Source organism: Capricornis sumatraensis, chromosome 1 (assembly GCF_032405125.1).
Source record: "Capricornis sumatraensis isolate serow.1 chromosome 1, serow.2, whole genome shotgun sequence".
NCBI lineage: Eukaryota > Metazoa > Chordata > Mammalia > Artiodactyla > Bovidae > Capricornis > Capricornis sumatraensis.
In genome coordinates, this window is record NC_091069.1 from 44,718,730 (window position 1) to 44,733,597 (window position 14,868).

Sequence of the window (14,868 nt, forward strand, 5' to 3'; positions counted from 1 at the left end):
TCATAGATTTTCTTCCAAGGAGCAAGCGTCTTTTAATTTCATGGCTGCAGTCACCATCTGCAGTGATTTTGTAACCCAAGAAAATAAAGTCTGTCACTGTTTCCATTGGGTTATATGCTAGTTATTCATTTTCTCTGAAGAGGTCTCAGGTTCTGAAAATGGACATATAATTTCTATTTTTGTGATTGAGAATACATTAGATGATATAATTAACTATTTTCTTTTTTTTTCTGTACTCTCTTTCTTTGACACGGTTCTACTTTATTTGCCATACTCTGATGTAGCAATAATTGTATTCACTGTTTTTTATCCTCCCATCATCCCATCCCTTACTAAGCTGTTCCCTCCTCAAGTGCAAGTACTTGTTTTTGTTTTTATTTTATTCTGAATGCCTAGCACAATGCCTGGCCCCTTGGTTGCCACTTAGTAGATTCTTCACAAATGTGGGTTGAACCAAACTGAAAATAATTAGAAGCTGAAACAGAATGATAAATTCTAAAATAATTTTCCTTAGATATTACTGAAAATAGAATCTATGGATAGTGAATATTTAGGAAAAGGCAATTGATGTTGAATAATTGAATAATTGTTTTCCACGTATTTTCAAATAATTATCCCATTTACTTCTCAGTAGCTTTTTACATAAAATATGCCCTGTAAAAACAGCAAATTATTTATTAATGCAGTATTTGTTTGGGTTTTACGGCAAAACATGATCATAATTTTGAATCGTCTTTGTGTTATTTTTACTCTACTGATTTTTAAATATCAGGTGATAATTTCCTACTGTATTAAAGAATTATTAACATTTTAAGTCCTAAGGTGAAATAGATCCCTTCTCTGGGGACCTTGATGGTTATTCACAGGCCTTCATTTCAGTAGGAAAAGACTGTTCTTTCCGGAGTGAACTGCTTTGGTTCTTCATTCAACCAGTTAAACAAAAATACGAAAAGTATACTAAGTAATAATGTTGTGATTAACCATTAGAAAAGGTGAAAATAACCAATCAGGGAAGAAAGAGTGTGAAGGAGGATCTGATCACAATATAAAAAGATTCACCACGAAATTCTTAAAAACTGTGAGCATTTAGGGCTTCTTTACATTTTTAAAAAAACTTGTCATAGAGTGAGGACCCAAGAACTTAGTGAGAGCCACTACCAAATGAGAGAAGTCAACATAGAAATAAAGCTTCTCTGATACAGTAACTTAAAAAGAAGTTCATTTATTTAACAGTCGTTAAAGGCATTAATATGTCATGTTGGAGCTTGTTTTTATATTATCTATGAAGCTTGCTAAGCAAATAGTATGAATACTCGTTAGTGCCTAAGAAATACCAATCAATTATAATCATGTTTTAGATACATCAGTTTATTTACAAACTACTGATACACCAATGAAAAATAATCCTTAGTCATTTGAATAGTTTCCCTCAAGGGCTTTCTTAAGCAAAATAAAGTAAATTTGGCCAGAAAATAGGTTCCATCTATGTATATCTTTCGCCATGGATACAAGCCTAAATTGACACCTGTCTCAGATTCTTAAGCAGAAGCTTAACTAAAAGGCTGTAGCACAGTGTTAGTCAGAGAAAGGTAAAGTTGAATGAGCACCACACAGATATCATGAATGGGAATTCTAGTCCTGTTCCTTAGCAAGCTGACTGAACTTGTGTAAATTATTTTACCACCTATGCATCAGTTTCCATAGCTGTAAATTTAGAGTCCATCAGAGTTGATGGGGGACGGGGGTGCATAAATGGACTCCTTGGAAAAACTGCTATTCCTTACTCAGAGATATACTTAAGTAACAAACACACACACTTTAGTACATAATTTCAGGGAGTTATTGTGAGAATTAAATAGTGAATATGAAGTACATTTAGTAGGTATTTTAAATCACCCTTTACTTCCTCACATTGGTTCTCTAGCTTCTAAGTTTTGATAAAAGTCACAGAAAAATGTTTTTCAAGTCTCTTTGGGGAAAAAAGATTTTAAAGTGTACAACTATCAAATTGCATGGATAATATTCCACTTTTCATAAGAAGCCATCTCTTTCATCAGTTAGTAGGATTTGTTTTTTAGAGGAAGAGGTGGCAATCTGTCATCAAAGTGTTGACAAGTGAAATCTGACAAGGTTGAGGTGATATAGCTGCGGGCAACTTCAGGATTTTTTCACTGTCTTTCCTATTTGAAGAGAAAGGATCTCTTTTTTCATTCTTGCTCACTTTGCAATAATCTTTGATTTATATGCTTTTTAAAATAGTAACTCTAAACTGACAAATTATTTCGACAGTTAGCATTGGTTTAGATAAGAGCATTTCAGTGTTCTTTTGTCTTTAACTCATCTCTTTAGGAATTCTTGAAATTCAGTTTATTTTCTCTTCAAAGTTGCATTTCTTTTCTATCCATTCAAGTGTAGCATAAAACTTTATTCATGGAATTACAATCTAGAATTACTTATCATGGTCACATTGCCAGCATTTCTATATTCCCTGTCTCTCTATTGTTGTGGTTGAGATACATCCTAGAAAGAATTAAGTCCATATTTTTAAAGATCAGAAGGGTGGGTACATGTGTTGCAGATGGTGGTGAGCAAAGCTTATTTTATGGTTGCTATTATTACTTGCTTAGGCTAGCATAGTTTTTTTTTCCCCTAAAATGCCTGATATAAGCCATTGTGATTATTTGCAGGATCATGGAAAAAAATGCACTTTAACTAGACACAAGTCTCTTTGGAATAATGGAAAATTGTGTGCAGTAAAATATTTGAAAAGAGCATCAGCAAACAAGATGTTTGTATTAACGGGAACCTAGAAAATGGCTATGCAAAGGTCAATACTGATCTTTAAATATTAGTGAAATTTAATTTGTTGCATGTAAAGAGTAGTAGAAGAGGAGGAAGCAGGCCACAATGAAGAAGCCATTGGTGAACTGTCCAAATGTCAAAACTGCTTACAATAAAGAAAATGTTAAATTGATGTGATCTGTTTACCTAAGTGAATTAAACAGTTTGAACAGTGCTCTAGAGAAATATTTTCCAAATTTAAGTATAACAGGAGATTTATAAAGATTTTTGCCATGATTTATTTTGGGAAAATGAAGAGACTGCTATTATTCTTTCTAGGTGTAGAATTTTTTCTAACCTCTTTAAGAGAGTATGGTGCACAACTTCTCTTAAAACAGGAACCTATTGCTTTTGGCTTCATTTAGAAATAGCATCACCTGACCAATCATTAGCAGCTATGAAGAACTATCCTGGCCCTGGCACTCTGCACAACAGTAGCTAAATTGAGTTCAAAGAATTTTCTGTGATGTCGTACCTGAATTTTAAAAAATGTGTATTCTATATTCTCTTATTTTCACGTATAAAGATAAATTTTAAAAAGAAACATGTCTAATGTATATAACAAAGGATTAATATTAATGCACAAAGAATGAGATGGAGAACTCAGTAGAAAGATGGGCAAAGTTGGGAAATGGTAGTTTATAGAAGAAACAATTGTTAAAAAATACATGACATGCTGTTTGATCTCTTTAATGAATGGAAAAATAAAACTTAAAACTGCAAGTTTTTCACCTTTTCATTTTTCACCTTCCAGATTGGCAAAAATTAAAAACCCTGGTAGCTCAGCGGTTAAAGCGTCTGCCTGCAATGCGGGAGACCTGGGTTCGATCCCTGGGTTGTTGGGAAGATCCCCTGGAGAAGGAAATGGCAACCCACTCCAGTATTCTTGCCTGGAGAATCCCATGGACGGAAGAGCCTGGTGGGCTATAGTCCACGGGGTCACAAAGAGTCGGACACAACTGAGCAACTTCACTTCACTTCACTTCATAGCATATTAAGGAAGGACATGGGGAAAAAGGCAGTCATGTTACTGGTGGACATGTAAATTGGTACTGTCATTTTGGAGGCCAGTTTGTCAGTACCTATTAAAATGTAAGGTGTGCATATTTACTTTAATAGTATTTTTATTTGTAAGATGAAAATAGTCCTGAAATGAGCAGTCATGTTCATTAAGTAAATTATGATCAGTGTGCAGTGAAATATCTGGCACCTTTTTAAAAGAACAATGAGATAAATCTTTATATGCTAACAGAGGATATCCATGCTGTCGTGTTCAGTGAAAAAAAAAAAAGCAAATTGTATGTTGAGTAAAATACTGTCTTTACTAAAATACAAAACAAGTCAGTATGTGAAGGGACGTGCTGTTAAGTACTTCAGAGTCTGGAGGGCCACCTACCATGTTGTGCAATGGCTCCCTTCAGAGTAGGGAGGGCCTCTGGGAAGGGAATTCATTTTAACATCAAATACTTTTGTATTTCCATTTTTTAAAACAGTAAGCATGCATTATTATTATAATTTTAAAACCCAAGAAGACACAAAAGACTGCACAAAGTGTCTAATGGATTTAAAAGTTTCAATCTTCATTTTCTGTACAAAGATAGGTTTTTGTATGCTTTTAGGTTCTATAACTTAAAAAAATAAGGACATGATAGACTGTTTTCAACATACTGCTTTGTGCTTTTGCATGTTGCTTCTGCCATTTAATTGCTTAGTGTTATTTATTAAATTAAAATTTTGTAACTTGAAGTATGTATTACCTTTTAGCATTTATTGACTACTCTCAATAGATGCTGATTTTCAGATAAATATGTCCTGATTGTTTAGGTTGAAAAAGTGTTCTAGATGTCTGGAGTGATCTACATCTTTATATACTATGAGATAACACGATATAATGTAAAAAAAACTAGATACATTTAAAATAATAATTTAGTAACATTTGGAGATAAATGTTACTAAGGGAGCTAGGACATTTATTTGATAACTACTGTTTGAGTAAAATTTTAGGATGAAATTTTCAGTGTCACAAGCAATTAGTTGTGTAATACCTGCTAATAATGTTCCGTGCTTTTCATCTTCAAAGCAATGTACAGAATTAATTAATCTCTACAGTGTTCTTAGAAATGTAGGTCAGTATCATTATCTCTGTTTTTGTAGGTGGAGAAATTGAGGCAGAGAGGTTGAATGATTTGGGATAAGTTTGTTATAGCCGGATTAGAATTGAGGCATTTTGGGCTCAGAGCCCAGCATTTAGAGCAGTAGAACCACACCTTCTTTAGAAGACTTAATCTTTGTGTCCTTGATAAAACTACTTCTCATGAAACCGTAATGAGGTCATCTCTATATTAAAATTCAGAAGCAACAGGTTTGATCACTATACAACCACTTAAACACACACACACCATTTTCTCCTCTGTGCCCTTCTGGCTCTATATCGCCTTAATCTGTGTTTCCCATTGTCTCTGTGTTGGAGAATTACCAAACTACTTATCCTCAAATTTATTTTTCTTCTGGGCTCTCATTCAGTGGCTTAGGCCTATGGCCAGGTCAGTGGCTAGGAAAATGGAGGCTGTTGATTGAATTAGTTGATTCAGTCGTTGTTGAACAGAATGCGCTGGTACTCTTTTACCAGCACATGATGTTGGAGGCGTTTCTGCTCAGTAGAGTCATGTTCAAGGCAAGGGTCACGTCTGTGAAGTAAGCAGATCGCCGTGTCATGGTGGTCACTCTGGATTCCTCCTTTTTCCTCACTTCCATGATTCATCAGTTCCCATACACCTTTGATACCTTCTTCAAATGATCACTTGAATCTGATGCTTTATTTACATTCCAACTGCCAGCATCCCAACAAGCCCTTGTTGCTAAATATTGGTGTTGTCTGTTTATTTTTATATAGATCAGTTCAGTTCAGTTCAGTTGCTCAGTCGTGTCTGACTCTTTGCGACCCCATGAATCGCAGCACGCCAGGCCTCCCTGTCCATCACCATCTCCCGGAGTTCACTCAGACTCACGTCCATCGAGTCCATGATGCCATCCAGCCATCTCATCCTCGGTCGTCCCCTTCTCCTCCTGCCCCCAATCCCTCCCAGCATCAGAGTCTTTTCCAATGAGTCAGCTCTTCGCATGAGGTGTCCAAAGTACTGGAGCTTCAGCTTTAGCATCATCCTTCCAAAGAAATCCCAGGGTTGATCTCCTTCAGAATGGACTGGTTGGATCTCCTCGCAGTCCAAGGGACTCTCAAGAGTCTTCTCCAACACCATAGTTTAAAAGCATCAATTCTTCGGCACTCAGCCTTCTTCACAGTCCAACTCTCACATCCATACATGACCACAGGAAAAACCATAGCCTTGACTAGACGGACCTTAGTCGACAAAGTAATGTCTCTGCTTTTGAATATGCTATCTAGGTTGGTCATAACTTTTCTTCCAAGGAGGAAGTGTCTTTTAATTTCACGGCTGCAATCACCATCTTCAGTGATTTTGGATCAGTTGTGTAAAAAAATCCCTCCAATATTCTCAGTCACAAAGTTAATCTTACAACAGTTCTGATCTGTTGATTCTCCTTTCTAAATTACCTCACTAGATCAGAAACTATTCATTATTCTTCAGTAGAAATTTACCAAAATGTAAAGTCCTAATTCCTAAGTTTGGCATTTAAAAACTTACTTAGTATGGAACTGATTTATCTCTTCTATTTGTGCACCAAACTAATTGCTGACTACTCCTTAAATATGCCTTGCATCTTTTGTCTAATTTATGTTTTTGCATATTGTTTCATTTTTTTTCTCTCTCTTTATCAAAGTCTAACGATCTTCAAATGTCTTCCTACTTTACAGGAATATTTCTTTATTATTCAACTAGAACATCTACTGAATGTCTATAGCTCTTTGTTTATGTTGTTAAATTTGCATTAGTCACAAACTTCATATGACTGTTTCTGTGATTATTTTATCTGCTATGCTAGATTTTAGCTATTTGATAGTAGAGACCCTGCTTTATAAATCCTTGTATCTGTGACTCATAGTAAAATGTCAGACACCTAAGGTGCTCAAAGCTTTTGTGATATTTAATTAATAACTAGATATCATAGGACTCTCTGAGGTACAGATGACCCAGTGTTCCCAATACACCAGTCTTTTGTTAGAATAAATTCAATCTAAGTTTGAAGTCTCTTTGAGACTCCTCTGCTCTTTTACATAAACTTTATTATATAATTGTTTGGTTCAGTGTTGAATATTTCAAAAATCTTTATTTCTGATAATGTGACATTGATTAAATATGTTTATGTGTATGGTTAACAGATAGTTAATATAATTCTGTGTAGATGGCAGTAGACAAGAGATTATGGGAGAATACACTACATTTTAGATAATTTTGAAATTACCTAATGATGACCAGAATACCTAAGTCAACTAGTGGTTTATTTTAAACTTGTGCTATTTAGTTGTCTTTAATTTTGTACATTTTGGTGACTAGATAATCCTCAGAAAGTCTATTGATAGCAAATAACATGTTCTAACTTTATGCCCAAGAAAGATTTCCTTAGGCTCTTTAAGGTATTTTGCTAACATACATTTCATTTTAAATGTCTTGTTAACCCAAGGTATCATCTGTCTTTGTTAAATTGCAGCAGTGTCTTCTCTTAGTTTATTTTTCTTTTCCATCGTGTTTTACATTAGGGTTTTATTTACCCTCAGGCTTCCTTTCCTTTCCAAAGTAGTCAAAGTAGCTGACCTAAGAAACCAGACCTAAGTCTGACCTAAGACAGATATTCTGCAGATTCACTTAGTGGCAGTCCATAGGGTCGCAAAGAGTTGGACACTACTCAGGTAACAGCATGCACTCACAATCTTAAGACAAATAAGTATTTATTATACTGTGACTTCCCTGGTGGCTCAGACGGCAAAGCGTCTATCTATGATGTGGGAGATCCAGGTTTGATCCCTGGGTTGGGAAGATCCCCTGGAGAAGGAAATGGCAATCCACTCCAGTACTATTGCCTGGAAAATCCCATGGACAGAGGAGCCTGGTAGGCTATAGTCATGGGGTTGCAAAGAGTCGGACACGACTGAGCAACTTCACGTTCATACTGTGATCTGTTTTGGAAAGAAGGCTTTAAACCTTTTGAAGATGTAACTAGAAAATGAGAAAGGTTCCCTAAGATCCTCTCATTTTTTTATCCTCAAAATTTGGCTATCATAGATTATCCCCTTTACAAGAGAACAATTGAGATATAGATCAAGTTCAGTTGAAATCATGCTTCTTATTCTGTCATAAAGACTGGACATTTGAATTCAGAATGGCCTTCTGAGACTGTCATCAACTGCCTTATAAAATTAAACAAAATAAAATGATATTTAAGAATAAACGAAAATTAAATTTATTAGACAATTTTTCTTGTTTATCTTTTTCCTTCTGCTATTCTTTTCACTTGGATAATTCTTTTTCCTAGTCAATATTAAGAAAATTTGCTGTATTTTTAGTCATTCACTGTTTTATTCATTTTTCTGTGTATAACTACTTTAGGTTTTGCTCTAAGTCCTGTGTATTGGGTTTTATCCCTAGAGAAATGCACAGGGGCACTGAGTAGGGCAATATTTCTCCACTTTGTTAGGCACTTTCTGTTTCACTGCCTTTTAAAACCTTGGCCAGATCCCCTCTCAGAATGCAGAAACCAGAATTCTTCAGAAATTCTTTTCTTTCCTCCTTCAAAAACAACTGTTTATGGACTAATACACTATTTGAATGATACGAGCTCAGTCTTGACTGCTTCCTTCAGGCAGATTTTTCAAACATGGAAATTACAGCATTCTTTTTAACTGGTGGCATTCTTGAGTAAGATGCTAGACCTTTAAAGGTCTGAGTCTTTGAAAAAACCTACACAGTTTAAAGATGGCAAGACATGTTGAGGACTAGACAGGATGTTGATTTGGTCCCCTCCCACCATGTCTATCTAGTAATTATGGATTTTTACAAATATTAAAAAATTTACCGTATTCTTTTTAATTTTATATGGTCTTATTAGCAGATATTTGAAGTTCAGAGGAAAATAAGGATGAATAAGCTGCATTTGACTATCTTTTGCCTCCCTCTAATGCATGACCCTGCAAAGCCTCCTCCCTGATTACACATATTTTGGGGAACCTGCAAGAGTTGTCACATGTATTCATAAATAAGTCCAGTCATATACTAGTGGACACTAGCCATTTTAGCCATTTTCTTCTCACCTCACCTGCCACACCTGCTCCATCAACACATTATTGCTGCCACCATGTCTACTTTTGCTGGGTGTGGATCCTGCTTTGTCTGGATATCACCACTCTGAGTACAGTAATGCAAAGGGCTACCAGACCTACTTATGTTCTACTGAGCACCAACCCCTGTGGCCGCTTCATAACCGTTAAACCAAATATTCCAGGGGTGGTTATAAGTAGAATGTCTCTCTCCCCTTTGTCCTAGTCTTTTTCCGTGGGAAACTGGAGCAATATTGTTTATACATTGGAGCATTTTTAGAAACAACTTGTACATTTTTCTCAGTCCTCCCACCCCCAATGAAACTACAAATGAATCCTGTTTTCAAGTCCAGATCATAGACTTTCCACCGTGCTAGTCTCAGAATTTCCGCTTATGTCCAAATGCAAAGAGTCAAAGCTTTGTACTTGACATTTTGTGCTGTCTACAGACATTGTTTTGCTTATTCTCTTCCATAATTTCCGAGTAGTTTAGGATTTTCAAATTTAGTAAAGACACGCAGTGGACCACCCACTCCAATACTCTTGCCTGGAAAAATCCCATGGACAGAGGAGCGTGATAGGCTGCAGTCCATGGGGTCGCAAAGAGTCGGACACGACTGAGTGACTTCACTTTCACTTTTCACTTTCATGCATTGGAGAAGGAAATGGCAACCCACTCCAGTGTTCCTGCCTGGAGAATCCCAGGGACGGCAGAGCCTGGTGGGGTGCTGTCTATGGGGTTGCACAGAGTCCGACATGACTGAAGCGACTTAGCAGCAGCAGCAGCACACAGTGGACCTATGGGTTTTCAAGTTAAAAGCTTCTCTACCTCTTATAAAGAATAGATAGTATGGATTAAAAAGAAGCTGTGATTGACTCTTCATTTCTGTCACCAGGGGAATGTTTCTTATTTATTTATGGCTCATCTGGGTCTTTGTTGCTGCTCAGGCCTCTCCAGTTGCAGTGAGCAGGGGCTACTCTTTGTTGGGGTGCGTAGTCTCCTCTTTACAGTGGCTTCTCTTTTGCAGATCACAACTAGGTGCAAAGGCTCAGGAGTTGTGATGCAGGTGGGTCCAGCCACTCCATGGCAAGTGGGATCCTCTCAGACCTGGGGATTGAGCCCATGTCCTCTCCTTTGGCATGCAGACTCTTAACCACTGGACCACAAGGGAAGTCTCATGGGAATGTTTTGACAAAATCTTTATTACTGATTGACTTAAACTGAAAAGTAGACTTACAAGTGTAGTCTTCTTTTGATATGTAAGTAAAAGTGTGGCCTTCTGTTTTTGGCTAAAATTTTATCTCTAATTTGCATGATGAAACCTTATTGTGTAGCTACTAACAGCTAAACTTCAGCCTTTGTTAGAATTCATAAATTCTCGTTATTGGTATCTAAATAAACACTAAATTGAAGAGTGTTTCTATTTTCTAATATAGTCTACAAGTTATGACTTTAGTGCTCAGTGTCCAAGAAAGTACGTGCCTGTTTCATCATATCTTTTCTTCTCTGTTCCTAGTGAAATATTAATCCATTTGCATGGGCTAATTCAATACTTCCTCTGGTGTAGAAGCTTCTCCACAATTAGGTACTTTTCCATTATAAAATCCCTCTTGTACTAAGTCGTTCATTCATTTCTCCCTATGTAACGTAATTCAGTTCAGTAGCTCAGTCGTATCTGACTCTTTCCAACCCCATGGACTGCGGCATGCCAGGCTTCCCTGTCTATCACCAATTCCTGGAGCTTGCTCAAACTCGAGTTGGTGATGCTATCCAACCATCTCATCCTCTGTCGTCCCCTTCTCCTCCTGCTGTCAATCTTTCCCAGCATCAGGGTGTTTTCTAAGGAGTCAGTTCTTTGCATCAGGTGGCCAAAGTGTTGGAGCTTTAGCTTTAGCATCAGTCCTTCTAGTGAATATTCAGGACTCATTTCCTTTACGATTAACTGGTTTGATCTCCTTGCAGTCCAAGCGACTCTCAAGAGTCTTCTCCAACATCAGTTTAAAAACATCAGTTCTTTGGCACTCAGCTTTCTTCATAGTCCAACTCTCACATCTCTGCCTGAGTACTGAAAAATCATAGCTTTGACTATATGGACCTTTAAGATCATGTTTAATACTTCTTTGTTTTTTCCATATAAATTTACACGGTGCTAGACATTTGAGTAATAGCAGCAAATACTACAGCAGCAAGATTAAGATAACTAGTCCTGTGGTAGGTACTTTATTATACCCATTTTATGTTTGGCGAAACTTAGAGAAGTTAAGTAATTTATGCAAATTAGTGAGTAACCTGAGAAGTTAGAGAATTTCCCCAGTAGCTCAGTGGTAAAAGAATCCACCTGCAATTCAGGAGACTTGAGTTTGATCCCTGGGTCAGGAAGATTCCCTGGAGTAGGAAATGGCAACCCACTCCAGTATTCTTGTCTGGAAAATTCCATGGACAGAGGAGCCTGGCAGGCTACAGTCTATAGGACTGCAAAGAGTCGGACATGACTGAGCACTGAGCACATCTGTACGTGAGTGTGAGAGAATAAGAAGCCAGGTAGTTAAGAGTCTAGAGTCCACATATTAAGTTTAATAAATATGAAATTTATTTAATTTATTAATTGATTCTTAGGCAGTGCCACAAGGCATGCAGAATCTTAGTTCCCTGACCAGAGATTGAACCCGTGTCCCTTATACTGGGAACTCGGATTCTTAAATATTGAACGGCCAGGAAGTCCCATTAATTGATTCTTCAAACCGATATTCCAGGCCTCACCTATCTGAATGACAAAGATGCAGTTTACCTATTCTAATATAGTAAGTATTTTAGTCTTAAAAAAGTACAACTATAAAGTAACAATTCCGGATAAGTCTCATGAAACTGACTGAAAAGAAAGTGAAAGTGAAGTCGCTCAGTCCTGTCCAACTCTTTGCGACCCCATGGAATAGTAGCCTACCAGGCTCCTCCCTCCATGGGATTCTCCAGGCAAGAGTACTGGAGTGGGTTGGCATTTCCTTCTCCAGGGGATCTTCCCGACCCAGGGATCGAACCTGGGTCTCCTGCATTGCGGGCAGATGCTTTAACCTCTGAGCCACGCAATTTCAAAGAACACAGCTTTGGAAATATTTTGAATAATGGCAGCCTCACTAGTAACTCCCAGGTGACAACTCAGAAAGATAATAGTTGAATTGAAAAATACAGGTGAGTTTTAATATCCCTTTTTCTCTATTGCCTGCTAGAGAATCCTTCATGGTAATGAGCCCACTAGCTCTCTTACCCCATATCTATATATGTGGCAGCCATCTTCTGTTTAGAATACCATATCTGGAGGTCAAAGGCTCTTTTGTTTCATCTCTAAACTTTTAAGGCACTTTAGTACAAGGAAGAAAGTGAATTCAGATCAATCCAAAATTTACTATTTATTATAGCCTGTTTTTTGCTACTCTTTTCAACTTCATTTTTCTATGCTTTTCTACCATGCATCTTGATCTAACACTATTGTTTTACTCAAACTACTGTGTATACACTCCCTCAGTCCAGTTCAGTCGCTCAGTCGTGTCCGACTCTTTGTGACCCCATGAACCACAGCACGCCAGGCCTCCCTGTCCATCACCAACTCCCGGAGTTCACTTAAGCTCATGTCCATTGAGTCAGTGATGCCATCCAGCCATCTCATCCTCTGTCGTCTCCTTCTCCTCCTGCCCCCAATCCCTCCCAGCATCAGGGTCTCTTCGCATGAGGTGGCCAAAGTATTGGAGTTTCAGCTTCAGCATCAGTCCTTCTTATGAACACCCAGGACTGATCTCCTTTAGGATGGACTGGTTGGATCTCCTTGCAGCCCAAGGGATTCTCAAGAGTCTTCTCCATCACCACAGTTCAAAAGCATCAATTCTGTATACCCCAGTACAGTAAGTGTCCTGTGTTGCCGGCACAGAGTCTGAAAACCTGTCTGTTTAGATTCAAAGCCCACCTCTACTACCTGCTGGCTATATGACTTTTCTATGTCTTAGTTTCCTCATTATAGGAGTAATAGTGATACTACTTCAAAGAGTTACATATTTGAGTTAATATGTGTAAAATTTTAGAAGAATGCTTGTCACAGGTAGGTCCATAGTATTATATGCTGCTATCATCATCATTTAACTGGTGAAATCCTTTGCTTCACTGAGGTCCTGTGAACATTTTATAATTTCTCAGTAGCTTTCTCAGTGCCCTGCTGTTCCAAGCAGGCTTAAGCCCTTCTGTTATACTGTGAAATTGATTACTGTGCCATTTCAGCAATTAGTAACTGTGTCTCATTAGTTGAACATGCATCTGAATCTTGATGATTATAAGTACATTGAGGTCAAAAGTAAAGGTGAGGTAAGGACTAACAAAGTCTGTATTATGTCTAAAAGTATTTTGGATTATCATTCATAAATAGTATGGGGAAATATTTTTAGTCACTCCTAATGTTAAAGATGGAGAAGGCAATGGCACCCCACTCCGGTACTCTTGCCTGGAAAATCCCATGGGTGGAGGAGCCTGGTAGGCTGCAGCCCATGGGGTCGCGAAGAGTCGGACACGACTGAGTGACTTCACTTTCACTTTTCACTTTCGTGCATTGCAGAAAGAAATGGCAACCCACTCCAGTATTCTTGCCTGGAGAATCCCAGGGACGGCAGAGCCTGGTGGGCTGCCGTCTATGGGGTCGCACAGAGTCGGACACGACTGAAGCGACTTAGCAGCAGCAGCAGCAATGTTAAAGAAGCTGAGAACTTTTTTTTCCATATAATAAATGTCATAAAATATTTTTCAAGGTATTATTTTCATATAGTAGATGTCATAAAATATTCAGAAGTTTGTTGGAAATAGCAGTCCTTTTTATGATCTGTATAAAGAAAATGTCAATAGTTTATGTATTTCTAATATACAGGAAAATTTACATGTAGTATAATACTTACATGTATTTCCAAGCAAACATTTGAAAGTTATTTAAATTCCTTTAAAATATTTGTAAAATGTTACTTTTTTTTCAGATTGGCCTTTGTCCAATTAGTCAAAATTAATGAAGTTCTAATTAATTTTTTTAAGTATAAATAATATCCATCATGGAAACAGTATCAGACTTTATTTTTTTGGGCTCCAAAATCACTGCAGATGGTGACTGCAGCCATGAAATTAAAAGACGCTTACTCCTTGGAAGAAAAGTTATGACCAACCTAGATAGCATATTCAAAAGCAGAAACATTACTTTGCCAACTAAGGTCCATCTAGTCAAAGCTATGGTTTTTCCAGTAGTCATGTATGGATGTGAGAGTTGGACTGTGAAGAAGGCTGAGTGCCAAAGAATTGATGCTTTTGAACTGTGGTGTTGGAGAAGACTCTTGAGAGTCCCTTGGACTGCGAGGAGATCCAACCAGTCCATTCTGAAGGAGATCAACCCTGGGATTTCTTTGGAAGGAATGATGCTAAAACTGAAACTCCAGTACTTTGGCCACCTCATGTTGACTCATTGGAAAAGACTGTGATGCTGGGAGGGATTGGGGGCAGGAGGAGAAGGAGACGACAGAGGATGAGATGGCTGGATGGCATCACTGACTCGATGGACGTGAGTCTGAGTGAACTCCGGGAGATGGTGATGGACAGGGAGTCCTGGCATGCTGCGATTCATGGGGTCGCAAAGAGTCGGACACGACTGAGCAACTGAAATGAACTGAACTGAATATCCATCACTAGGCCCTACTGTTAGAACTGGGAGGAAATATAAGATGTAAAACTTTGCTATCTTTTTAAAAAAATGAATGTAGTGTAGAATATCTGGATCTATCAT

The 14,868-nt window shown here is 37.7% G+C and overlaps 1 protein-coding gene across 1 annotated transcript in view; it reads left to right on the forward strand.

Moving 5' to 3' along the window:
* The first annotated feature begins 13,364 nt into the window (after positions 1-13,364).
* The window catches only part of WDPCP (WD repeat containing planar cell polarity effector), a 284,886-nt gene continuing 283,382 nt past the window's right edge, over positions 13,365-14,868 (forward strand). The window contains exon 1 of the mRNA XM_068966787.1: positions 13,365-13,418. Coding sequence (XP_068822888.1) covers positions 13,365-13,418 — 54 coding nt within the window. The remainder of the gene's footprint in view (positions 13,419-14,868) is intronic.